The sequence below is a fragment of the Rhizoctonia solani genome, chromosome 7 (assembly GCF_016906535.1).
Source record: "Rhizoctonia solani chromosome 7, complete sequence".
NCBI lineage: Eukaryota > Fungi > Basidiomycota > Agaricomycetes > Cantharellales > Ceratobasidiaceae > Rhizoctonia > Rhizoctonia solani.
This window is the reverse complement of record NC_057376.1, coordinates 682,752-708,780: the sequence shown is the minus strand read 5'-3', so window position 1 is coordinate 708,780 and position 26,029 is coordinate 682,752. Positions and strand designations below refer to the sequence as shown.

Genomic DNA, 26,029 nt, shown 5'->3' with positions numbered 1-26,029 from the left:
CGTCGCATTTGTGTTTGGAGGCACGACAAGTTGCACAAGCACGAGCTCTATTGAAATTATACAAAATTGTTGCTAAAATGGTATGAAAGCAAGTGGCGAAAATGTAACCTACTTGGCCAGAGATCCGTTCGCCTGGATGGGATAGCGCGTACTTGTCGTGGTTGCCATCGAAATACAAGAGATTAATCGTAGGGTGGTAGTGTGAGCTGGGGTAATCGTCGAGAATTGCTACAATAGTGACCGGTTTTTACGTCGTGGTGATCGACAGGTCTGAGGAGGTTCGGTGCCTAATTGAGTCGCGGAGGATGTCGTGGGCGGTTTGTGTGCACGTGATTCCCCGTGAAGGTGCTAATTCACTTGCCAGGGATAGTTCAGCTGCATCTATGTCGTGTTATGAATTGCACTCCAAGATACTACAGCGTAGGGGTTCCGACTGACGCTTAGACATTGGACACTCACGGGGCTCCAGCGAATTTTGTGCTACTGGAATGACAGAGCAATTTACTTTACAAGGTGGACGAGAGTGGGTGGTACTTCCTGGACCTAGATCCTTAGGTTGAATAGATGATCTTCAACACAGGGCCAGCCAAATGATCCAGCGATACTCACTTGTGTAATCGTCTTGCTGATTCTTGTATAGGGATCTTCATCAGCTTCAATGAAATCACTTTTGTAATTATCTATCTTTGGTAGTCGCATGGGCCAGAGGTGACCTATTTACCCTTTTCACGACGTGGGTAAGCATACACCAGAAATTAGAGAATAAAAGTGGCTTGCCTACACCGCGAGAGTAACACAGAACACACACCCCGGATACACAAAGGGTTCATACATGACTGGAATATCCGTCACCTCCTTCAGGCTGTTCGGACATTTGGGATCTTGAAGAGGGGGTCGTGATATGTTCAAAGTGAAAGTGAGAGCTTTTAAACGATCTCAGGGAGTTGTCATCATGATTGATCCAGACTAGGATCATAGGCCGGCCATTTCCGTCCGATGCTCGCACCAGTAGCCAGCACCAAACGAACAACGAATTACGCTCTCAATGAAAAGTAGCCGCTGAATTGTATACGAGCCAAAGTGCCAAGAATATGCCGCCCCGTGATACCTGAACCCTAACCGTAGCATGATTCCTGTGATTTCCTATCCAAGATAGTTTGATTGATTCAGCGAGTGTATGCGTAGTGTAACAAAGTTTTCCCGGGCTTGCGCCGGATGCCCATTATTACCCACTTCTCGGAGTATAAATGATCTCTTCTGATTTATGCGGACATGAATTTCTGGGCTTCACACCCAAGAGATTACACGTGGCGAGAAGGCGAGCGATAAGTCATGTACCCAACAAAATTTATATCGGATAACCAGTAATTTGAAACGGGATTTGCTGACTGGAACAAGGTTTACATATCGATCGGTATCCTCACTTCTTGAAGACCACGTTCGTGCTGGTCATTATTATTATTATTGGCACTCTGATCAACCTTGACCCACGGTAATGAAAGTATTCTACTCTAACAAATGCTCTCTTCACAACCCAGGGTACGAAATTCTCTCGGGGAGCGCGGTGCCTTATCTAGAGAGCCCGAATCGAATGTCCGCAATTATGTCTCATTTATCACAATTGCAAGCACAAGATGGGAGTTGGAGCCAGGAAGACGTTGACATTGATGTCGATGCTGTCAGTGAGGGAGATCTGCTTGAGGTTATCCAACAAGTACACCACGTTGATTATATTGAGTATTTACGAGACGCATATGAGATGTGGGTGCAGGATGGGGGTAGCAAAGTGAGTTCTGGTAACTGGAGCTTAGTTGAAGCTGAGATAAACTCGAGGATCTTGTGGTTTGAAAGAACGCAGTCATGCCAGAAACATTTCCCCATCCCGGATTGATGGCGTCCTCCAAGTCAAAGGCTATGTATGCAAAGAATCTTTCGCCGTTAGCAAAAGCGGGTCAGTGGATTTAGAGTATAGCAATAATTGGGAGTGACTCGTACCACGATGTAGGATTGTATTGTTTCGACCTTAGTTGCCCGATCACAGGAGGTAAATGACAAGTCATTGCAGCATATACATATGGATCTAAATAGGTTCATTTCGTAGACACGTTCACAAGTGCGCTAGCTGCAGTACGAGTCGTGCTCTCCGCACTACAATACCTCGTGTCCGAATCATCTGCCCAAGCATCTCCAGGGGCTTTCGCTCTAACGTTCGTACTATGCAATTTATACTACGATGTATATAATCAAGCTTGACTAATCAATTATTTACCAGGAGACCACCAGGACATCACGCAAGTCCGTCTGTATGTGGAGGGTACTGTTTCTTCAACAACGCCGCGATCGCAGCAAGGTACCTGCAATCTCGTGTACCCAACACCAAAATTGCGATTCTAGACATTGATTATCACCACGGAAATGGAAGTAAGCACACTCTGCCCGTTATCTCTGACCCTGCAACCAGTTTGTAATGTGGCCTGTGGCCTGATGATAGCTCAAGACGTGTTTTACCAAGATCCGTCCGTGCTGTATATCTCCCTTCATGCAGAGGGAGACTATCCTTGTTCGTGTGTGAATTCTTGCCTCTTTCCATGAGTTGACCATGAGTAGATTTTACCGGGACCTCGGAGGAGATCGGGGATGGCCCTGGAGTAGGATTCAACTTGAACATACCACTTGCACAATACACAACCGGGAACATAGAGTATATCGCTGCGCTTCAAAAGGGTTTAGAGAGAATTTCTGAATTTGGTTCACAGTGGCTACTGGTCAGGTTCGTATTTCAAGATGGAGGTATATTTTTTTGGTGAGATGCTAAACGAGTGTATAGTTTAGGGGTTGATACATACAAACATGACCCCTTGTGTAATTTCAACCTCACAACCGAGGGCTACCATGAAATAGGTAGGGAGATAGGCTTACTCAAGTTACCAACTTTATTCGTCATGGAAGGGTAGGCTCTTGATTCTCACGTAGAGCGAATAGTTGATCATTGAGGTCTCCAGCGGGTATCACATTGATACCCTTGGTGTCAACGTTGGAGGAGTGCTCTTGGGTTTCAAAACCGCTGTGTAATAACCAATCGATGAATATATTTTCATTATATGGGAATGTATGGGTGCAAACTAGGATGCTGAGATGGAAAAGTCCGGGAACTATTCCTCCTTTTCTTTGGGCTCGTCGTCCCCGTGCTCTGATCGGTCGTCGTCGAGATCCTTTTTGAATACAACCGTACTGGAGCAGACGAGTCAGATGAAGCGATGCGTAACAAGGAGTAGGTACTAACGTAATAATAATACGCCAAATGTTCCAATACCAAAATAGATTGACTGCTTGAAGAGCGACTAATGGTGCAAAGACCTGGTATCTCATCCTGTCAAGCATGGTTAGACCTCCAAAGTGAATTTAAAGGGGCTAAATTCGTACCAAGGAGCGAGCCATACTCCTCTTGCACGGTCCCACATCATATTCTCAGGTCTATGAATTTCATTAGTAAGAGTTAAGTAATTCAGGCTACAAGCTCTACTTACTTGATCAGCCAGAACTCGTTCCAGACTGACCAGATGATACGCAAGTTCAAGTAGTGTCGGGTGTACCTAGATTATCACATTGCGTTGGTCCTATCGCATGTTTTCGAAACGCTGCACGTACGTCCAAACAATAGTAAACCAAATGAATGCGATTGTTTTAGGTATTTCCATGTCAAGGTAATTCAAGACTTTAGAGATCTATATGCGCATTAGACCCTTCAAATAAAAGTCGTGTAGTGTTACATACCGCAAGAAAAACGTCGCTCCAGTCCATAGTCACGAACACAGCATTTCCGATCCAGGTCAAGTTGATGAGATAGCTCCAGCTTTATCCCAATCAGTACGATAACGCCGGACAGGATGGCAGTACACACCCAATCAACCAAATAGTAACAGCGTGATGAATCACTAGCTCGGTGTAGTCCTTGCGAGGTTTTTCGATCTTGAGGACCAGAACGAATAGTTGTTGAGTCCAATACGCAGTTTGGAGTAGGTAGTAATACTTCATGCGAGCAGTCATCTCCCAATGGGGATATTCTGATGGTGATTTTGTTAATCATCGCTTGGATAGTCAACTGAGAACTTACCGAGCCAAAAGTGTTCGGTTTTGTACCACCACGTCGGCAGTTCACGCATGACGAACTGGGAGGCTTTAGAGAATGAAAGTAAGATTCATTTAAAAAGAAGACCTACCAGTCCAAAGATCCCCATCGAGCCGTAGTACAAGAACGAATATGCTTGTTCAACAAATCGCTCCTGCTTGCTTCCTCGCAATCCCAGGCGCTTTGCAAGAGGATGCAAGCCATATAGATGGAGGAATTGACGTATAAAGCTGAATACAACCACATAGTACACCAGGAACAAAAGATCCTGGAAAACGTGTCAGCACCGGGTGAATTTGAGAATAAGGAAGTGACGTGCCGCATAACTCTTGGCATACAGGACCTGCCCGTCTGGTCGTGTCTTGACGGGATTGGAGATAAAGATTAAGGAAGAGAACGGATTTTTGTGAGATGTGCCTATGATTTTCCAGTTGAGAGAGAGTAAAACCGGGAGAGCCATCAACCTAAACGACGAGCCTATATGATCCGGGTTAAACAAAGCTCTAGTGAAAGATAAGCATACATACTAGGCCATTTTATCCAGTCTAGCGTGGTGATATCTTGGTAATACATGGTCAATATCGAACGATTGTCTTCTGGCGATGGCCTTTAAAAAAAGGACTGTTAGCTGTTAGTGGTGCATGCACTATGTCACGTACGTGTGACCGTTTGCATCTGGCGCCTTGGTAGTCGCCATTACGCGAAATACCTTTTTATTCCTTTTTTAAAGATATTTAAACCTTGCGAGTGCCGATGACGGAGGTTGTGCAGGGAGAGATGGGTCGAAGAACGAATCGCGCGGGGCGAGCCGTTGATGTTTTCTTCGTGTCGACAATTTGCAATTTGGAAGCACGCGAGCAAGTGCAAGCGCCGAGGAAATGATTTGGTCCCAACTCTGACTTGTGACTTTTGGATGAGATTGGGTCTGGGTGTGGAACATTATATGCAGCTCCAGAATGACGACAGAATCTCTTCCCAATTTCGGTGTTGAATTGACCGCTTCGAGCCGCAAGAGAAAGCCGTCGCCTCCCAGCCTCAGCAGTCCGCCTTCGCCTTCTGCACCTTCAGCTCCTCTCAAGAGCCCACCCGGTGATACACCATCCAAAACTGATAAAAGAAAGAATAAAAAATTGAAAAAGGCAGAGACAAAGGCACAGGTAAGTGCTTCATCATTTCATTGAAAAGTTTTTGTTTTGAATTGGTGGATTGTGTTAGAACGACAAGCCACCTTCGTTATCGTTTGCTGGTGGAGAGCTTCGGAAGCGCAAGGGCCCGATATCAGTCGAGGTACGAGCTATACTACTGAACAGAGATATGTATATTCACTGTTCGAACTTAGGAAGTTCGGGATGTTTTTCTGCACCTTTTTGGAGATGGTGCACCTACTAAATTTCTTGTGATAGAGGTGCAATCTCAAGTTCACATTGCGCGTTTTTGCTAACCACGTGTCTGACCAGAATCCTCGCAGTATCCTTCGAGCTGTACTCCTATTGGTGCCTGGTATCAGTCCAGAAGCTGTTGGTGCAGTCGATCCCCCCTATGGCTCCGCCTACCCCATAGCTATCGGCGCCACTGGGGCCTCTAAAATCCCATCGATCAATAGCTGTTATTCACATGCCTGCCCAACACGAGCTACCGGAGAGCTTACCAAAATGCATTCGGTCTTGACCACTTTGCTTCAGTCACCTATATCTTCCGAGCAGAAACGTAAGCGTCTTTTGGAACGCCAGCAACAAAGTTAGTCTCTCTAAACAATCCTGATCTGTGAGTGCCTTGTTGATACTTCCCTTTTTTGGCAGAATTCAGTAACGACGATCCTAGCATGTATCTACTGGATACCCCAGGCATGTTGGATAATGGCTATCCTGTACCGTCGTATTTGGGCGAAGGTCTTAGCGCAAATCCAGAATCTGTCCGCGCAACGAGTTCATGGCCTGTAGCTGCGCCCACGCCTCAGACGAGAGAGAATGGTTGGGTCGAGACCCCCCAAACGACTAGAGATGGGGCACTGAAAGCAGTCGCAATAGATTGCGAGATGGTCAGTCTAGTCTATTCAAGGATTTCCCCCACAGTCTAGATTTAGTATCCCCAACAGTGCGAAACAGAGGACGGAAAGGTGCTTGCCCGCGTCTGTGCGGTGGATTTTTACTCGGATAAAGTAGTTTACGATCAGTTGGTCTTGCCGGACAAACCCGTCATCGACTATCTAACCCAGTATGTTCCTGACGCTAATCAAACTTGCCCGAACGTGTTCGCTCACCCGCCGGTATCGTTTAGGTTTTCTGGTATCACAGCGGAACAACTCGCGTCTGTAACCCATAAGCTTCCAGATGCTCAAGCGGGATTATTGGAGCTGATAGACAAGGACACGATTATTATCGGGCATTCGCTTGAAAACGATCTACGTGCTTTGAAACTCGCCCATCCGAGATGTATCGATACATCAATCATTTACAAGCACCCGCGTGGAGCTCCGTATAAACCCGGTCTGAAATGGTTGGCACAAAAATGGTTGAATCTAGATATACAGATGAAGCAGGGTGGTCATGATCCTGAAGAGGACGCCCGTGCGTGTCTTGCCTTACTTGCGAAGAAATTAAAAGAGGGTACGTAAACGACTTTTCGTCATACCGGCCGTTTTCTAATCTGGTGTGCTCGCTTATTTTACAGGACCTGATTTTGGCGTGTTTAAACAAGATGTCGAATCCATATTTGAGCGGCTATCTAAATCGAACGGTCGGCATGGAAAGGGATCCACTTCAGCCGTAATCGACCATGGGAACCCACGGGCATGGCATGGAGCAAAAGCGACTTCTGCTGTATCTTGTCAAACTGATGATCAGGTCCGCAGTTGTCTGTTTTTTTTTTTTACTCGCTTATTCTTATTATTTTTCCACCATAGGTGGTGACCGGAGTTATCGATGCGGCTCGGAATCATGACTTTGTTTTCGGGCGGTTACTGGAGCTTTCACAAGCCCTTGGGTGTACGTTACTCCCCCTTCGCATGTGTATAATACGCTTACGCCCCTTTTTTAGGGACAACCCCTCGCACCCAGCCGAACGCAAGTGCAAGTCCTGCTCCAACGCCAACGCCTACCGAGCCAGACCCATCGACTCTTGAATCGGCCTATGCAGATCTAAACTCCCGAATCACCACAATCCATAAATCTCTTCCTGCGGGAACAGTCTTGTGCATCATGTCAGGCAACGGGGATCCTCGCCAAATGTCTGCCCTCAATATGAAAAAGTCGCGCTGGGACGGGATGATGAGGGAGGGTAAGCGGCCAGAGGATATTCCCCAGGCCGAGTGGTGGACCATGGAACAAGGCCGGCTTTTGGAGGATGCGACCGAACGGGCAAAACGGGGTTTGGCGTTCTTCTGTCTAGTAAGATGACGGGAATGTTATACACTATCTAGCATACATATATATTCTGTTGTTTACTGGCCATGGGCGAATTGGTCAAAATGAGTAAAAGTAGTTGGCAATTAATAGGATCGGCGATCACGTGGTGTATTGGAAATCAAAAGTCTGCTCTTGACTTGACACCATGGCCGGAAACTTGAATGACGCTCGACGACATGTTAAAATTCATCCTGAGCATGTATCCAATGTCGGTATCCGCTACCGTTGATTTTATAAACAAACTAATGCTGTTGATGTGCTATGTGGTTAGGTAACGGCCACTGAGTTTCCAGGTGTGTACCCCGGAGAGGACCATTCTTGGGATTTCGATAAGTTCAAAGAGGCGAGTCACTACAGCCCATAAATATTGCTCAAACTTACCTCATTTCCAGAGACTACATGTGGAAGTGCGAGGGGCAGACGACGAAGCTGTAGATTTTGACCTTGTTGGAGTGGACGCCTCGATAGCCAACGCATTCAGAAGGATATTAATAGCCGAGGTATGAAAGTGTTTGCTCTCTCATTCCCAAGCTAAACAGATGGGATCAGGTGCCAACTGTTGCAATCGAGAATGTATATATTTGGAACAACACCTCGGTCATTCAAGATGAAGTCCTGGCACATAGACTGGGATTAGTGCCTATTCGTGCAGATCCTGCGTTGTTAGATTTTCCTGACAGTAAGCAACGTTCTGTTTTATTAGTCAGTTCTTGCTGAAACACTGCGTTGTGTAGGTGCTGTGGGACCAACAGATCGAAATACACTTGTCTTCAAGTTGAGTGTCACCTGTTCGCGGAACCCAGGTGTACCAAAGGACGAGACCGATCCGGCTGTTTTATACAAGAATGCCAACGGTACATCTTGGATGTTTACACTTCAGTCCAATTTGCAACTTATTATTCTTTGAATTAGTGCTATCGGGTCATATGGAATGGAATGGCGTTGGTGAACAAGTCAATGATTTCGGGAATAATCCGCCTCGACCACATAATCCCAAGATTCTTCTTGCCAAGCTCCGACCTGGTCAGGTATGTTCGTTCCTCCCGCTTCCTTACCGGAAATGTCGAATAACTTGGAATGTATCAGGAACTTGAAATGGAACTGCACTGTGTGAAAGGTGTTGGCCAGGACCATGCGAAATTCTCGCCAGTTGCCACTGCTTCATACCGCCTTATGCCCCACGTCATTTTCCGACAACCCATTCCTCCTCACTTGTGCGACAAATTTGTCTCGTGTTTCCCTTCTGGCGTATTTGCTGTGGAGCAAGGTGCCAATGGCCAAAAGAAAGTTGTTGCAAAGGATATGAGGAAGGATACGGTCTCGAGAGAGGTCTTGAGGCATAAAGAGTTCGAAGGGATGATTGAGTTGACAAGAATACGGGATTTCTTCATGTGTGAGTATCGAAACTAAGCCCGTCTTGCTTACCGAATACTGATGTTCTCCATTCTGTACCGACCAAAAGTCCGAATTGAATCTTCAGGAAGCATACCAGCACCCAACCTGATGCCAATGGCTGTTGATGTGATGAGACAGAAGATATCAAAATTAAAGGCTGCGGCTGAAAATCTTTATGTTAACCGTGATGCATAGAGCAATTTTTGTAATTTAGAGTTTATCATATTTGCATTGGATTGTCGACAATCACTATACTGCTTTTGAAAACTTAGGAACAAACTACACGTATCCATTGCTACAACCACTCACCAGACTAGTGGGTCAGACTTCTCCTACCCTTGGCCTTCCTCCTAGCCAACACTTTTCTCCCAGTCCGTTTCCTCATGCGCGCGAGGAACCCATGTCTCCGTTTCCTAATTCTCTGGGACGGTTGATATTCATCGCCGTGGCTATGCCTCGCTTGTAAGAGTGCCCCAAGTACCGAGCCTGATCCAATTCCAAGAGGCGTAGATAGGGTTGGACGCCTGAATGCAGCAGAAAGCAGTGAGGGACCTAGCTGGGAAAGGATTGGGGAGAAGCTGGGTACGCTGGACGCAGTTTGAGGCACCCTAGATACAGATAGCTTGGGTACAGCTTGGGTGGCTGGGCGGATGAGAGGCGCCACAAATCTTGGGAGGATCCTCACTAGGATGCGAGGCATATCTCTGTCTTTATCGACGCCAAGTTCAAATCATCCGGTGGGATTTGTGGTGCTTAGTCATCCCTTATGCCGGGACCCTGGGGTGATCGTCTCGACCCTCTGCCTGGGGCACGACCCTCTTGGATTATATGTGAGATATATCATAAGTATAGAGACAGTTTACACACTACCAAATCTTGCCACCATGCCAAAGTCTATCGCCTCCGATTTGCCGTTATCAAAGCAGCTTAATGACCTCAAGACTCTGTACGCCTCTGACTCGCGCGCTCGCGCACTCGTTTTATGGACAGCTAGTGCAACTTCAATGATTGGGCTAGTAGGATTTTTCGCCGGCTCCCGGTTTATCCAGGCTTCTAGACGGATACCGAATGCTGATTGGATGCATCCCGGGTTACTTCTCAAGAGACCTTTGATCAGAGGTGTTGTGACGAGGTATTTTGTTTCGATGTTCACCTTGTTTTTATGGCTGATGTTGTGAAGGGTAGGAGATGCTGATAATTTCAGGTGAGCATTCACTTCTATTATAAAACTAGAGCTTATAGAGCGGCTAGATTATACCATACTCCTGGCCCGTTCTGGTTTTGGCCCTTCAAGTTTAGAAAGGTGCCTACGAATTCCAAAGGTATACATATATAAAAGCATGGCGCGCAGCAACTTGAACACTTGGCAGATCTGGCTAACGAAACACTACATATAAGGATCAATGCTGTGGATGCTCCCGAGGTATGTTCCAAGGTACGCCAAATTACTTATACATTAGGATGGAATGTATGCATCTAGGGAGCCCATTTCGGGAGAGAAGCGCAACCGAAGAGCCAGGAAGCATTGCAGTGGCTCAAGGACCAGATCGGTGGAAAGACGATTTGGTGTCGGCCTCTGAGGAGAGACCATCACGGGAGAATTGTATGTACTATTTTCCGTAAACGAAAGCAAGCAAACTGACAGGATATACATAGGTCGCTTCATGTTATCTTCCTCCCCGCCTCCTTCCGAACAACGTATTTAAAGGAAAACACCTATCCATGGAGATGCTGAGGGCTGGATGGGCAACCGTATACGAGCAAGGAGGAGCAGAGTATGACCCATATACCAAAGAGGCATTTTTGAGGGTCGAGACGGAGGCAAAGTGAGTATGTTTTACCTATTCTCGGGGCTTATGACCCGATGAATTGTTTTCATAGAGCCGCTAAGCGAGGCATATGGGAAAAGGGAAGTAGACTCAAAGAAACACCAGCAGAATATAAAAGGCGACATGTCGCTGCCGAGGCTGCTGCTGCTGCTGCTGGAGTAGCCAGCAAGTGACACATCGAAGGTCTTATAATGAAATAGACCTGATGAAGATTGTAACATTTATTGTCACGAAGCCACCAGACTGAAATCAGGGCGCATATAGTCAAATTTTTCATGAATAGACTCGGTTCCAATATCGGATATATTATATCCAAAACAAAATTCACTCAACGCAAGTTAAATCATAGGCGCTTTGAAAGCGTCAGTTGGTCGGTCAAGCCCAAGGGGTGTTCAGAGGTAACATTCAATAAAATATGACAGAAAAAACTGAGATTAAATTGATTATAATGTTAGTTCGGCAGTGGTTGTGGTATCATTGATGATTTAAATGATGATTTACATGAGGAGATCATACGTATGCGTCCATAGTTATACCTTTAGTTAGGCTAGTCTTATAGGGTTCTCCAACACCATCGTCCAGATTTCTAATAATGGAACTCAGCCCCGGTATCTTAAACCTACTGATGATTCTGTTTGCCTCTTTTCAGCCGTAAACACTTATGAAGTTGAATACGTATCATTCATGGGGACTGGAACTTGTAGAGTCAGAATCATGAATACGGCTGTCACAGTCATAGTTATCCTGCCCGATGGGTACTGGATGAGTGACAGAACATTCTAGTTCTGGCACATCTATGATAGGTAGTGGACCGTAAGTAAGTAACAGGTAGCGTTTTGACGGGTTAGGTATGTAAAAAACGGCTGTATGGACGATCTGTGAGTAGGGTGCCACCTATTCAACAGCCTGAATATTTATATTTCTAGCTACCATTTGAGTTTTACGCCGAACGCTTGTTGGCTAAATTTATCTGAAAGGGCAACGCCTCTTACATGCTACATGACTTGGGACTGGTCGTGAATGATCATTATATATGTCGCCCGCTCGTCGATTTCGCAATCTCATATGCTGGAGAGTGTAAAACTGTTTTTATTCAAATATGTCACAGTAATTCCCGATGAGATCTGCCCTTTATACCGCCTAGCATCCGCTAGGGACAGTCGTACTGTCCGCCTTGGTCGTAGTCGCACCTGGTTGTCTGTTGAGTTTTTTTCACACCAGTGACTAAAACAGGCTTACCGCTTCCAAGGCCGCGCTTGGCAAATGCAGCCCAAAGTGTGCACTTGTTGGCGCCTGCGTATCGGTTGGCGTCGGCTTGGATAATGGCTGTAGTAGCATTGTCAATTTGTCCAAACAGTTCTCAGTATATGTCCACTCACCATCACGAGCAGAGATGAAAGTTGGGTTGCAGGGCTGGAGTTTCAGACTATCAATGAACAAATGTCTATACTTCTGTTAGCTGGCTTAATCTAATAGAACAATGGAAGTTACTTACAGAGCAACAATATTACCAGCTGTGCCGGTAGGGTCGTTCTTGCTAGCCGAGAATCCACTACATTTGTAGTATGGTATTAGTGAAATTTCCTTATACAGCAAAAACACTCACGATTTTTTAATCAAAGCAGCATACACCTCGTGCCAGATGAGAGCCCAAACCTCACCAATGTCATGCACCTCATTGAGGGTACGGAGAGAGCCATAGGTAAGGGGGTTGGTTGTTTTGCTGGTAGAGTATGGGTAGGAGCGAATACCGGCAGCATTCTTGATAACATATGAGCCAAGGGTGAAGTCTTTGTCAGTCGCACTGGTCTGTTCCGTCCAGTCCGCGAATGCATCAGACCAGCCCTCGCCCATTCCACCGGCCTCAGTGGTTTGCAAGCAGCGACCAGTTCCACCACCAGTCAGGCGGTTGGAGATTCCATGGGTGTATTCATGTGTAACAATGTCATTCTCGAGGGCACCGTCGCGGTTGGGGGTAGTGTAAGTCCAGGTATACATACGCATCTGGCCAGGCTGACCATCAGCAGGGGTGGCAAAGTTAGCGTTGTTGGTACCAGAAGAGTCCTGAACAGAAATCTGGACGCGGTCGTTTTGTGCACCACCTTTGCCATTGTTGTTCTGCTGGAAGTTGTATGAAGTTTCGTCAAAGCCGTAGCGGTACTGAGAGAATGTCAGCCTCAGACGGTCACCCGTATCTTTGATGCAACTTACGGTAACATCGTGAATCATGTTGGCCACGTAGAACGCATTGACGCGAGCAGCATCCACATTGGGGCTAGTGGAAGGAGAGACAGCCGAGTTAAAGACATAGTTATAATTATTCGTGGCGCTCGATTGCGAGGTTGTGCCGCTGGTGGAGCTCTTGTACGAAATGACGTTGTTGCCAGAGGTGCTGGTCGTGCTGGTCGTACCATACTGGTGCCATCCGTTAGGGGAAGACACAGTGTCTTGAGGGTCAGTCACAGTAGAAAATCCATCATCAGGTGATTGGGAGGTGAATGGAACCACGCGGTACTTTTGGTTCTTTTGTGAGTATATGCGCCACTTTCGTATGGATACATCACTTACGCTAGCATCAGCCACGAAAGAAACGATATTGACGATTTCTCCGGTGCTGGCATCGACAAATGCTTCATACCACTCGTCGGACTGATCGTTTTGGACTTGGACTACGTGTGCAAGAACGACATGGTCCGAGTCCTTGGCAAAGTACTGAAAGGGTCGATAGATAAGTACGCATGCAGTCTTTTCTTAGAGCCTTTTCATACCTCAAGAGTGGTAGGCCATTTGTTATACTTCCCCCCTGTTGCAGCCTCGGCCTTGGTAATAGCTTGCTCCTTGGTCAAGGTAGGCGTGGCTGAAGCGACAGACTCTGTTACGGGGTAAGAATCTTCCTGTATTTAACAACTTGTACTAATTACTTACTTGGCTTGACAAAACTGGCACCATACGAAACAACTTTGTTATTCTTGAGCGCGACATTAGCTACGGCATTTGCGATCGGGATGCCGTTCTAACGAAACATGAGTGAGCAACAGTAATGACACACAAAGTGATACAAGTCTCACAAGCTGCTGGCGGAAGTACTCGTGCTCAGTAATATCGGAAGTGGAGCCACTCTTGTGGGACAGAGCGTCAGCAGAGACACCGAGTTTGCTCTCAAGGAAAGCTTTGGCGGCCTCCAGAGTGCTTGCGTCCCTAATCCCACGCTTGGTCAAAGGGTGGTCGACACCTTGGCCGAAAGTCTCAAAGGTCGACGGAGGATGGTAAGACTGGAACTGAGCTTTCTGAGGACCGACCGAGCGAACACGATGGGTCATGTGACGAGAGGTGCTGTCCCAGGGAGCAGCGACGGCGCCAGAGGCAATCATCAAAGCAACAGTAGCAAGTTTAGCGAGAGGAGCCATTGTGAATATGAGTAACCAAAGGAGTATTACACCAAAAAGAGCTGAAGGTACGATCCAAAGACCGCTGGAGACTGAAGAGCCCAACCAGTTGGACTTTATAGTATTCTCATGCATAAATGAGTCGTGTGCTCGCCGCTCAGCTTCCCCGTCATGTAAGGTCTTATTCTCAATTACCAATGTACCTCCTCGCGGTTAGGAACAAGCGAGTGTAGCATGACCATAGGACTACATGCTTGCACCAAGCTGACTACATTTACGAGGCCAATTTACGCGGACATTACCATACGTTCTAACGGAATTCTTGTTCTAGACTACAGAGCAAATCCAAATTTAGCTGCTTCTTGTTCTTGCACCGCACGTACCTATTCTCAATCATCCCGGCGCTATGTATTATGATAGGGAGCAACCACGGAAAGCCTTGGCACTTACCTCTCATGAGTCTATTCATAGAAACATGATTCGATATGTGAGCAAGAATTATTGCGTGATCGGGTAGTTCTAATTCCCAAGCAAGCATGTGGTGTTTTACAGAGTGGCTTCTCTAAGTGCGCTTAGATGACTTCGCGGAGTATTATCTTATCAATAAACGCATGGTCACACTGCACTCCCAGCATTGACAACTATCACACATTGATATAATGTGAACCTTTATTCTTCCAAGAATAATAGAAGTCGAGTGCTGCGTGTGATATTGTGTATTGGAAGATGTGAGCCATGAGGTGATTTGACGTTGGCACATCTATCTATTTCAAATTAGATGGCGCTTGTGGCAGCCGGTATGCAGTTGTTTTCACCCAGAGCTGGTAGACAAAATACAGAACATCTGAACAAAATCCATCAGGCGCTTCAGATAGAGCTCTAAAGCTCTTATATATTCGAGTCTATTTATATCAACAATCTTCTGGAGCCGTGAAATCGTCAAATTTAGCTGTTGTCGCCTTCCATCCGAGGCCTCGCTTGGTAAAAGCAATCCACTGAAATGCATCATGAGTTGATGAATACACAGCCGCCAGTGATGAACTCACAAGGAGACATCTATTTCTACCATTGTATCGATTGGCATCAGCCTGTAAGATAGCTGAAATGTAGAATGTTGGGCATCTAACATACGCATACATGCATAACCTGGTCTCACCATCTCGAGCCGCAAGAACCGTCGGATTACAAGGCTGGAGTTGAAGTCCATCGACGAGCAGATGTAAAGCTATAATATTTCCTGCTCCGCTCGAGGCATCCCGTTTATCGGCAGAGAATCCGCTATGACATTGAAGGATTAGTACTGTATTTGATGCGGTATAAGCTCTGCGTGGACTTACTATTTTTCTACTAGCAATGCAAATATTTCATGCCATATAACTGCCCAGACCTCTCCAGCATCATGGAACTCTATGCGCGACCGCAACGATCCATAAGTGAGTGGGTTTGCGATCATGTTGGTTGAGTACGGGTAGTCCCGAATTCCCCGGAGGTTAACATAGGTACCCATTGTAAAATCCTCGACAACATCTTCCTCACTTGATTGATGGGACCAGTCTGCAACCGCATCCGACCAACCTTCTCCAAGTCCCTGTGCTTCGATAGATTGTAAGCATTCGGCAGTGCCGCCACCAGTGAGGCGGTTGGTGAGGCCATGAGTATACTCGTGAATAACTATGTCATTCTCAAGCGCTCCATCGCGAGGCGGAGTCGCCTGGGTCCACATAAACATATTCATTTGGCCGGGTTGACCGTCGGGTAACGTCACAAAGTTGGCATTATTGACGCGAGAGCTATCTTGCACCGAGATAAAAACAGGATCATTGGCCTTCCCGCCTCTACCATAATTGTCTGTTTGGAAGTTATATGCAGCCTCTGTAAAACCTGTGTATACCCAAGTTAGACACACTCAGTTACTCCTTTTAATGATATTCACCGTAGTGATAAAGTAGATCATGCATCATGTTGCCCAAGTAGAATGCATTCACAGTTGATATATTTTTGATGTTGGCGGTAGTACTTCGAGAGTCAAAGTTGTAAATGAAGTTGTTAATTCGTGAGCTTTGCGGGGTTGTTCCGCTACTAGAGTCCGATTTGTAGGCAATCACGTTATTACCGGATGTTGAGCCTGTATCTATAGGGCCGTTTTGATGCCAGCCATTCGGGGAAGCCGATGTATCAGAGGGGTCAGTCACCGTCGTGAAACCATCAGTTGGGTCTTTCCATATAATAGGGATGACTCGATACTAGTATTTCAAGATTTTTAGCATATCTCAGCAAGTAAAATAAGGATTTTCTTACTTACACTAGCATCTGAAACGAAAGATACCACATCGACTATGCGACCAGACTCTGCATCTACTGCAACTCTATACCACTCGCCCTGTTCTTCATCTTGAACTTGAATCTTGTATACCAAGACGATATGATCTGAATCTTCAGCAAAGTACTAAATTTGGCATCAAGTTAAATATAAAGGCCGATTAAAACATGCAATCTAATACCTCTATTTGGATTGGCCAATTATTATACTTTCCGCCTGTCTCGAACTCCGCAATAGCAATGGCAGCAGATTGTGTTAATACCGGTATATTTTTCGCGATACTTTCTGAATGAAATGATATAGTTCAAGAGTTCCATCGATGACAAATTTGTTTTCAAAGAAACTCACTGGGTTGAACGAAACTGGAACCAAAAGAAACAACTCTATCCCCCTTCAAAGCCACATTTGCAACCGCATTCCCTACGTAGATTCCATTCTGGTGGCTCAAAATAATGATTTGTCGTATTGCTTCTCAGTAACGCTATGGGCACTCACGACGAGCTGATTGAAATATTCGTGGGAGGTTCCGTTCAATGAGTGTCCTGCTTTTCGAGTCAAGGACCCCGGTTTAATCCCAAGTCTCTCTTCAAGGAACTTCTTGGCCGCTTCCTGAGTTGTGCTAGGTATGCCACGTTTGGAAAGTGGGTGGTAAAGGCCTTCTACCCCATAAGTTTCAAAAACGGGCTCTGGGTGGTAAGATTGAAATTGAGTTCCTTTGGGTCCAAGCGAACGGAAATGATGAGTTGTCCGTTTGACATGCTTATTCCTGGCATGAAGGAATCATTGAACTGATAATCCACCAGTAATGAGGGGATGTAATACCATGGGGCTGCAGTGCCATACTGCCAGAACGTCGCCAGGATGGCGAGACGCCAAGTTGGTAGCAACATTGAGTAGTATGAAGAGCCGTGCACACAAGGACGGTGTGTATTGATTTAATCAGTATGCTTGGCTTTATGTACGCACAGTGGATGCGCACGGAAGATGAAAATTCCGCATGAATCAGCTTTATCTTCGGCATGCCCAACCACATGGGCACAGCTGGCTATCTAATGAAATGGAGGCTATTCACTCGTTAGGCCGAGAACACTGGATCATATCACGAGATACTCATAACCGGCTCAATGAGATGTTATGATGAACATCGAGTCGGCCCCGTGTCTTTTCTCCCGTACCGAGCCAACAGCATAAGAGAAAGAACGTCTTGGAGTATCATCTATAGTAATGTAGGTAGTTCAAATGCCGAATACTGGGCTCTCAAGTCATTTGCGCAATCTTCCGCTCAACTCGTGATTAATCGGAATCCTCCGAGTGGAACAGCACAGAGACACAAGCCATGAGAATCACGGAAGTTCAAAGAAGCCAAATTCCCCGATCACACTGTACTCCGAAGAAAATTTGTGTACCGTGTCTTATGTGCGGTATAAGTACTGCTAACCGCACAGTAGGTACACTAAATATTATTTGGGCGCAACCTCTCGAAGTGTTGGGGCTGCGTAACTATAGGATTCAGAGCTTCACTATCGTCCCCACTATACCGAGGGGACCAAAATCGGCTAGTATATGTACGTTTGGCTGAACAGAGCTTGAGAGAACGGTGGATTGTGATAGAATACATTCACAGCGCTGAGCGCTAGTTGCAAAAATTGAGGGCCTTGGGAGAGCAATAAGGTAGGCGCCAGCCAGATCATGCAGGCAGCGGCGACCAGTGTTATTGAAACAACTCTTCAAATGCACTTTTTTTTTATAGGAATTTATTAAGGGAAATAATTAGGAAGTTCAAAAAACCAGCTTTTTATCAAGTCACAATACGGTAATATTGTGTTTGAGGGGAGAAAAGCAAATGTTGGTACTCGGGGTTGCCTGCATAATCTGGCTGGCGCCTACCTTAACTGATGTGCCTTGTTTGTCTCTCAAGATTTGATCTATGAGTATATGCAACATTTTTATCGGTATTGTGTAAATAGAAAACGAAGTTGATTCAGTTATCCTGCGGTGTGTACAGTTTTCATCAAATCATAAGCCCAAGTAAAAATCCGAAGTATGCCGTGTCCTGTGTTCCGTGAAATATCGTTTAGCAACCGCTGGGAAGAGTGGTGCTGTCGGTCTTGGTCGTCGTTGCGCCGTTACCGAGACCACGCTTGGCGAAGGCAGTCCACTAAATGAACCAATAAGTAGGTTGCTAAGTAGAAATAATTGTATGTCTCTTACCAGAAGGCACTTGTTGGCACCACCGTAGCGGTTGGCATCGGCCTGGATGATAGCTATGCGAATAGTTCGTTAGTATATGTGTGCAACCCCCATATTTATTATAGCTTACCATTGCGAGCAGCGATGAAAGTGGGGTTGCAAGGCTGGAGTTGAAGCGCATCGACGAGGAGGTGGAGACCAACGATGTTTCCAGCGGAACCAGAGGCATTGTTCTTATCAGCGGAGAAGCCGCTGCAAGATAATTCGTTAGTCTGGTAAGTGAGATAACGGCTTGGTGTTGCTTACTGTTTGGCAATGAGTGCAGCGAAGATCTCGTGCCAGATAGTAGCCCAGACTTCACCAGCATCGTGAACCTCAGTGCGAGTGCGGAGCGTTCCGTAGGTGAGGGGGTTGGTGGTCTTGCTGGTCGAGTAAGGGTAATCACGAATGTTCTTGGTGTAAACGTAACTGCCTAGGGTGAAGTCTCTGTCGGTCGCGCTGGTCTGCTCAGTCCAGTCGGCAAGAGCATCAGACCAACCCTCGCCCATTCCGCCGGCCTCGGTGGTCTGCAAACAGCGACCAGTTCCACCACCAGTCAGGCGGTTAGTGAGGCCGTGGGTGTACTCGTGAACAACGATGTCGTTCTCGAGCGCACCATCGCGGTTAGGCGAGGTGAGGGTCCAGGTGAACATGCGCATCTGGCCAGACTGTCCGTCGGCGGGGGTCGCGAAGTTAGCATTGTTGCTTCCCGAGCTATCCTGAACAGAGATGAGAACATGGTCGTTCTGAGCGCCACCCTTTCCGTTGTTGTTGCGCTGGAAGTTGTACGCGGTCTCAGTGAAGCCTAGCCCATATATTAGTAATGTATTAGTCATTCATATATATGTATACCCACCATAGCGGTAAAGGAGATCATGCATCATGTTGCCAACATAGAAGGCGTTGACGGTAGCCGGGTCCTTGTTAGCAGCAGGGGTACCAGCTGAGTTGAAGGTATAGACATAGTTGTTGGTGGCAGAGCTCTGCGAAGTGGTGCCGGTGGAAGACGAGCTCTTGTATGCGAGGACGTTGTTACCTGAAGTAGTAGTGGTAGTAGTAGTTCCGTACTGATGCCAGCCGTTGGGGGATGAGGTGGTGTCGTGGGGGTTGGTGAGGGTCTGGAAGCCATCGGTTGGGCTCTGCTTATCGAAAGGAACGACACGGTACTGTGAGAGGCTTTAGAAAGATTTCATGGTAGGTCAAAGTAAGAATACTAACGCTAGCATCGGCGACGAAAGACACAACATTGATGATTTCACCAGAAGTGGCATCGACAAAGGCCTCGTACCACTCTTGAGTCTCAGCGTTTTGAACTTGAACAACGTGGGTGAGGACGACATGATCCGAGTCCTTGGCAAAGTACTCGAGGGCGGTAGGCCAGTTGTTGTACTTGCCTCCGAGGGCGGCCTCAGCCTTTGCAATAGCGGCCTCCTTGGTCAAACTGGGGGTAGTAGCCGCAACGCTCTCTGTAGTCGGGTAAGTTTGTGGTCAAGTAATCTGCCATGTTTACTTACTGGGCTTGACAAAGCTAGCACCGAAAGAAACGACCTTCTCTCCCTTGAGCGCAACGTTGGCGACAGCGTTGGCAACGGGAATATTGTTGATCCTCTGCTTGAAGTACTCGTTGGAAACAACGTCGGAAGAGTGGCCAGACTTGCGGACGAAGGCATCGGACTTGACACCGAGCTTCTCCTCAAGGAAAGCCTTGGCAGCCTCCTCGTTGGTAGCCGGGAGACCTCGCTTAGCGAGCGGGTGAACAACACCGTCAACGCCATAGGTCTCAAAGACAGGCTCGGGGTGGTATGACTGGAATTGAGCGCCCTTGGTGCCAACCGAGCGCACACGGTGGGTAGTCTGGCGGACGGACGCATCCCTAAAGTATCGAGTTAGTCGGGGGAAATTAGTGCTGAAAATAGAGTGCCAAGACTTACCAAGGAGCGGCGATCGCGCCCTGGGCAATGAGAAGAGCGACAGCGGCGAGCTTAGCGATGAAAGCCATTGGATGAGTGAGTGACCGTTGAAGAGAGCGGGGAAGCTTTGACGTTCGAGGAGCGCCTGCCGACTTGTCCTTGCCAACTACAGTTATTTATACTACTGGCTCGGTACGCTAGGTCTTCCCATTGGGAACGCATGCATGTGCATCCACACATTATCTCCCGGGTCAAATGTCATGCGATGCGCGATTTGCATATACGGACAGAGCAGTATGCCTTCTCAAGGAGCGTCGGGCGAAGGTGCGACGGGAGTACAGCGCGTGTCCTTGTTTGCATCCAGGTGGCGGGGGAAGTGTCCGCGTGAGGATGGCTTCTTGGGAATGGCTTGGCGTGGTTGAACCGTGAGGCAAGGGCGACGTAACAACATGGGGAAGCGAAGGAAAGCACGAAGCGGGAGGACGTGACTTCAGTTGGTCCTGAGTAGCTTGTGGTGACTATGGGCTTCCGCCTGACGGGACCTTATGGAGTACGGTGTGCAGATTGCCAGTCAGATAGTGCTCGGACAGAAGGACTGATGAACCATGAGTGATGAGCTGTCATTCTGGGGAAATATCAAGCTTACCATACTGTAGTCTAGGTTCGTATGCCTAATCCAAATGAAACTCGCTCGCCCGAAGCACTGAACTAATTTCCTCAGGATTTCAAGTTCGGAGTAATAAGTATGGTTCTTCAAGCATGTTTAACGTGGTGTGCACATGAAGTATTACAAAGTATCGACAATCCACGAGTTGGTGTGAATGAATGTTGTTATGTTCTAGAATGCGGTTGCAAGGAGAGCTGTACCTCCACATCGCAGTATGGCTCGGGCACCATGTGTCGGTCTTGTGAGTCATAGGCATTCTCCAAATTAGTCTTTCAAGTGCACCAGAGTACTACATAACAGGGTGATCTAAGGCCGGCTTACGATGCCGTCGTTTGTGGCCCAACAACCTACCACATGGTCGATGACGGCAGTGATAGTGGCGCCGGCGGTAAATTGATTTGAGAGTATTTGCAGCGGAACCTAGTTCAGGCTTATTCTAGCGAGTTTGCCGGATACCCATTACCCGTCTTCCATATGTGGAAACGCTGGGGGCGATGAGTTCCCTCATGATCCAACTGGAGTATAGCACATGGAACAGTCAGGTCGGGGGTACCCACATGGCCATTAAGATGCTGGGTATGGTACAATTATCAGCTATCTGTACACGTATGACGGAATAACTACAGACCCATCTGATGGTTGTACTTTGACTGTATTCGCTGAGCCAAACCAACCCGACGATGGAGATAACCAGCACTATATCTGATCAATGGTCATATGGAAAAGCCGAGACTTGGTCGCATGAACAGTAGCTCCCTTGGTAGTAAACCGGGTAACAATAACATCTGGGGTACTGTGCGAATCCGCTGTAGCTCCCAATACATCGTCCAGCATAATATCCTCCACTTAAGCTGGTTATGTGCACGATGTGGAAGGGATCCGAGTTTTATCATTCGCTCCGTTCAAAATTCTTGTGAGAGGAGAAACTGTTTTTGCGACTTGTATCTCTGCCGAGGCCCAAGAGTTCTGTCTCGTCCGAGGTATATATGCTTCACGTCAAGCCCGTGGCTCTTTGATATAACTTTGTTCGTCCTATAGGGTGATCTTATTCAAAAATTAAGAAGGATTCCTCGTTTGAGCTGGAATATATGGTAGATAACACAGTGGGGGTGAGATGGCATAGATCGTAATTCAGACGCTCAGCATCGGCGGTCTAATCCTGCGGGTACCACTCGTCCGAGCCGAGAAATGAGTGCCATTCTTGCAGAATCTTGTACAGGGTTTGCCGACAACTATCACCCCCGGTATATGGTTACTACACCCATAGAGTCAACCATAGCCGATGAGGGTACCGAGCCACGTATTTTTGGCGGTATTTCGAAGTTGGGTTTAGGTAGTGTAATTGAGATCGAGTTGCGTTCCGTTCGAGATTGATCGTAGTATGACAATTATATCGTGAGTGTGGGTTAAGAGCCTCAGTCTCCATGATCAAAATAGCGTCGTCTATCTACCCATATCTGAGGCGTCTTCTCTGGTACTGTAATTGACATCACATAGGATATGGAGAGGATGTGATTACGAGCTTCAAGCCGGTGTTCCATGGCCCAGAAAATCATACAACGATTCCAGGGAGAATTTACCCACAATAGTGCACTAAGAGTGGATCTTCTGCTTGAGAGATATCAGAAGGTCGTGCCAGTGGCACCCGCTTTCTCATAACCCAAAATGGAAGGCCTTGGACCCGAAGCAAATAGACGCTTGTCCGTGGCTGTGGCGAGCACGTGCACTCTGAGCTCAGAGAGCGGAACATGACCAATATTCTGTCAAGCGCCGGGAGGAAGAGACAACTGGACCACGATGGACTCGACGCCGGCACGTTCGATCAGGGCCTCTTCTGGGTCACTCAGTTCCCCTGCACCGTCTCCACCACGAGCTAGTACTGCTCTCCCCCCTGTCCAGACGACGAATCAGCCCCGAATTACCAACAAACAGGCGCGGCGAACGGGGCTAGAGTCGGGTTCAGATTCGTCTGAGCTTACGGACGAAGACGACGTCAAGCAACGGAAGACAAAGAAGAAAAAACGAGGTCGGAAACCTCGGAAGTCTATTCCCACTCCGTACACAACGGTCGATAGGGAACATAGCTCTCGGCGGGCCCATAGCCGCGGGACGTCTGAGAGCACAGCGAATGGCAATCACAACGGCAGCGGAAGCACCAGCACCAGCGGCTCCCAGCCTCAGATGAGCTCTCGCTCCCGAAGAGGCGGTGTAGTTGTCCCCCCAGCCATGTGGGAGTGGGCTTACAAGAAACCCAAGCAACAGCCCAACGGACTTGGCCTCGACATCACCCCCCGTGACGGCAGCCCCAGCCGTAGTCACTCGAGCGGTCCGGAACAGACAAAGGCCACCGATTCAGCTCAGGTAACCATACATGCTACATGTTCAGACACATTGCTAATTGCACTTGTAGCTCAGTGATGGTGAAATCGAAGATACCCCAGCCACCGCCTCCAGTGAACCTACCCCCCGGAGGCACGATAAACCTATGTCCGCAACAGAGCGTCCGAGCATCACTATATCAACTCGCCCCACAACTGACGACATCAGTACGCCAATTTCTGCTCCAAACAGTCAGTTGAAACTATTTTTTGCCTTGTTTGTTTGCTTACCCAATGGCCAGCAGGCGCAACTACACCTCGACCATCCCCCACGCCTATCCAACTGGATCCAAGTTCCAAGAAGCCATCGCCTACTCCTGATGAATCTAATTCCGCGCTCTCTGCAAACCCCGACGAAACCAAGTCGGACATCGATATGCCAATAGACGAACCCGAACCCGGTGAGCTTGTCGAGACCTCTAAGCCCACACATCATAGAGGTGCAGCCCAACCCGATCCCGACCCGGAGCCAGAGGACGAGACTGGACTTGGTGACGATTCCAAGGCAAGCATCGACCCTGAACCAGAGCCTGAACCAGAGGAAGAGCCTGAACCAGAACCCGAGCCCGAGCCTGAACCCGGTCCCGAACCCGAAGTAGAAATCGAGGCCGATCCTGACATGCAGCCTCCTCATCGAGCAGAGGCCCTTGATGTGCTGGCTGCAATGGAAGTTCGATTCGCTGAACTTCGAGAGCGACTCTACGCCGATAAGATGGAAGAGGCGGCAAGAGAGGAAGCAATGATCCTCGATGGTCGGTTCTACTGGAATTGAGTCCTGTGTGATCCTGACGGTCTTCCAATAGGCACCCACCCGGAACTGGTGTTCTTTCAGCGAGAATTGGACGCACGCCGCGGTCGTCGCAAACAATTAGCCGAAACCCGCCGTTCTCTCGAAATAGGCTGGAGCGCTACTATGCGGCGGGCCGAAGAGGCTGCAACATGGTCCGAGTGGCGGCATGCAAGAGATGAACTCCGTGATAATATGCGAACCGAATGTGCGCGAAAACGACGACGCCTTGAAAGAGAAAAGCGGACTGCGGAACGACCTGCTAATAGTAAGTTTGCTGAGCTTTTTTTCAGTAAAGTTGGTTACTTACGCCCTTGCAGCTCGGCCTATTCCCGCGGCACCCAGTAGCCTTCCGCAACCCCCCTCGTTAAAATCACTGCTCAAGCTACATGCAAACCCTCAGCGTGCGCCTGTCCCAGTCCGCGCAACACCTTCCCTTACGCCGCTTTCTTATGCCGATGCAATTGGGGATTTGGAACAAATGACTCCCAGGCGCACAACGTTCTATCAACCTCCTACTCTCAACTATACCAGCGAGGAAGAAGCCTATGCTCGGTCCCGAGGTTACAGCTACCGCTCTATGAATGGTGCAGCGTCGAGTTCTGTAACAGGTCCAACCCCCGGAACGCGACATGAAGTTGCACCCGGCCCCCAGTACCCACCTACGCTAGTGCATAGCTACGTCGTTGGCCCTGCTCCCGCATGGGATGGATCAACCGGGCGTAGGCGAGATACCCGCTTGGAACGGGACCGCGAGCGGGACCCCAGAGACGCACGCGACCGTGACTCTCGAGATATTCGCCTGGACCGCGAACGTGACTTGCGAGAGCCGAGGATCGACCGAGACCGTGAACGAGAGCGAGAGCGTGACCCTCGTATGGACCGGGAGCGCGAACGCGAACGCGAACGGGAGCTACAGTATGGATCGCCCGTGCCCGCTGCGAGCGATAAAGAAGACAAGCGCCCCCCTTCCTCGTCTGCCGCATGGACTACTACCGAAGTCGATCATGATCCCTGGGACAGGGAGCAGACGCGAGAATGGCAGCGGAGGATGGAGCGAGACGCCCGTGAACGGGAAAGAGACAGGCCACTCTCTACGCCCTTTACGATGCAGCCGTTTGTAAGTCTATCAACTGGGGCAGATGTAGATATGGGCGGATCGAGTTCGAGGCCATTGAGTAGGAACATTGAGCGGTAAAAAGGATTCCCCCCCCTGTAATGTCGTGTCGTCGTGTTTATTTTATCTTGTGTTTTTCCTTCCTTTTTTCTTTGTTTGTTTGTCTGGTGATGACCCCCCTTGTATATTTACCTAGCCAAATAGTGAGGTGTAACTGATCATTGCTTCAAATTCTAAACCAACGGCTTGCAACGTGCTTTGGTGAACATGGGGGGAGGGTTCCTGGATGATGTGGAAACAAAAGCTCTGAGGTCATACTTGCATGAGGTAACAAGATCTTGGTCATGCAAATGTGCATTCAGTGGATAGGTGTAGAAAGGGAGGAGCACCCAGGCGTCAAGACAAGTAGAGTAAGTTACAGAACAGATGAGGTATTTAGTCAGCAGAGCATGTATTTTCCCTCCTAGTTGGGAGAGAT

General features: G+C 47.9%; 8 protein-coding genes across 8 annotated transcripts; 4 read left to right on the top strand and 4 right to left on the bottom strand.

Annotated features, from left to right (window-relative positions):
• Nucleotides 1–1,591: 1,591 nt before the first annotated feature.
• On the top strand, nt 1,592–3,072 carry RhiXN_06388 (histone deacetylase family protein; the record flags this gene model as incomplete). The annotated part of the gene is made up of 9 exons (XM_043326204.1): nt 1,592–1,786; nt 1,852–1,951; nt 2,006–2,044; nt 2,102–2,207; nt 2,273–2,421; nt 2,462–2,560; nt 2,608–2,770; nt 2,828–2,950; nt 3,003–3,072. 9 exons carry the CDS (start codon nt 1,592–1,594, stop codon nt 3,070–3,072), a joined length of 1,044 nt encoding a protein of 347 aa, XP_043181636.1.
• Nucleotides 3,073–3,152: 80 nt separating this feature from the next.
• On the bottom strand, nt 3,153–4,826 carry RhiXN_06387 (TLC domain protein; the record flags this gene model as incomplete). The annotated part of the gene is made up of 12 exons (XM_043326203.1): nt 3,153–3,231; nt 3,284–3,370; nt 3,424–3,474; nt 3,528–3,593; nt 3,649–3,725; nt 3,775–3,853; nt 3,902–4,064; nt 4,115–4,169; nt 4,221–4,359; nt 4,417–4,606; nt 4,657–4,736; nt 4,789–4,826. The coding sequence occupies 12 exons, from the start codon at nt 4,824–4,826 to the stop codon at nt 3,153–3,155; spliced, it is 1,104 nt and encodes a 367-aa protein (XP_043181635.1).
• Nucleotides 4,827–5,085: 259 nt separating this feature from the next.
• RhiXN_06386 (DNA-directed RNA polymerase II subunit RPB3) lies at nt 5,086–9,123 on the top strand (the record flags this gene model as incomplete). Its single annotated transcript, XM_043326202.1, has 16 exons — nt 5,086–5,286; nt 5,345–5,416; nt 5,469–5,534; nt 5,587–5,866; nt 5,929–6,167; nt 6,225–6,343; nt 6,407–6,735; nt 6,800–6,972; nt 7,032–7,113; nt 7,166–7,515; nt 7,926–8,033; nt 8,083–8,212; nt 8,268–8,387; nt 8,446–8,561; nt 8,620–8,926; nt 8,996–9,123. The coding sequence occupies 16 exons, from the start codon at nt 5,086–5,088 to the stop codon at nt 9,121–9,123; spliced, it is 2,820 nt and encodes a 939-aa protein (XP_043181634.1).
• Nucleotides 9,124–9,812: 689 nt separating this feature from the next.
• Nucleotides 9,813–10,930, top strand: RhiXN_06385 (staphylococcal nuclease domain-containing protein 1; the record flags this gene model as incomplete). Its single annotated transcript, XM_043326201.1, has 7 exons — nt 9,813–10,060; nt 10,109–10,132; nt 10,180–10,250; nt 10,299–10,351; nt 10,409–10,531; nt 10,585–10,754; nt 10,810–10,930. 7 exons carry the CDS (start codon nt 9,813–9,815, stop codon nt 10,928–10,930), a joined length of 810 nt encoding a protein of 269 aa, XP_043181633.1.
• Nucleotides 10,931–11,897: 967 nt separating this feature from the next.
• Nucleotides 11,898–14,164, bottom strand: RhiXN_06384 (extracellular metalloproteinase MEP; the record flags this gene model as incomplete). Its single annotated transcript, XM_043326200.1, has 10 exons — nt 11,898–11,947; nt 11,997–12,083; nt 12,137–12,201; nt 12,253–12,309; nt 12,364–12,917; nt 12,969–13,271; nt 13,326–13,469; nt 13,526–13,629; nt 13,683–13,770; nt 13,826–14,164. The coding sequence occupies 10 exons, from the start codon at nt 14,162–14,164 to the stop codon at nt 11,898–11,900; spliced, it is 1,791 nt and encodes a 596-aa protein (XP_043181632.1).
• An 890-nt stretch (nt 14,165–15,054) lies between these two features.
• On the bottom strand, nt 15,055–17,353 carry RhiXN_06383 (extracellular metalloproteinase MEP; the record flags this gene model as incomplete). The annotated part of the gene is made up of 10 exons (XM_043326199.1): nt 15,055–15,138; nt 15,190–15,242; nt 15,300–15,421; nt 15,481–16,024; nt 16,077–16,386; nt 16,446–16,589; nt 16,645–16,748; nt 16,812–16,899; nt 16,959–17,082; nt 17,127–17,353. 10 exons carry the CDS (start codon nt 17,351–17,353, stop codon nt 15,055–15,057), a joined length of 1,800 nt encoding a protein of 599 aa, XP_043181631.1.
• Nucleotides 17,354–18,537: 1,184 nt separating this feature from the next.
• On the bottom strand, nt 18,538–20,691 carry RhiXN_06382 (extracellular metalloproteinase MEP; the record flags this gene model as incomplete). The annotated part of the gene is made up of 8 exons (XM_043326198.1): nt 18,538–18,621; nt 18,675–18,727; nt 18,784–18,905; nt 18,960–19,497; nt 19,549–19,858; nt 19,911–20,158; nt 20,207–20,565; nt 20,624–20,691. The coding sequence occupies 8 exons, from the start codon at nt 20,689–20,691 to the stop codon at nt 18,538–18,540; spliced, it is 1,782 nt and encodes a 593-aa protein (XP_043181630.1).
• A 2,375-nt stretch (nt 20,692–23,066) lies between these two features.
• Nucleotides 23,067–25,632, top strand: RhiXN_06381 (Sds3-like protein; the record flags this gene model as incomplete). Its single annotated transcript, XM_043326197.1, has 5 exons — nt 23,067–23,630; nt 23,680–23,839; nt 23,890–24,399; nt 24,451–24,702; nt 24,755–25,632. 5 exons carry the CDS (start codon nt 23,067–23,069, stop codon nt 25,630–25,632), a joined length of 2,364 nt encoding a protein of 787 aa, XP_043181629.1.
• Nucleotides 25,633–26,029: the final 397 nt, after the last annotated feature.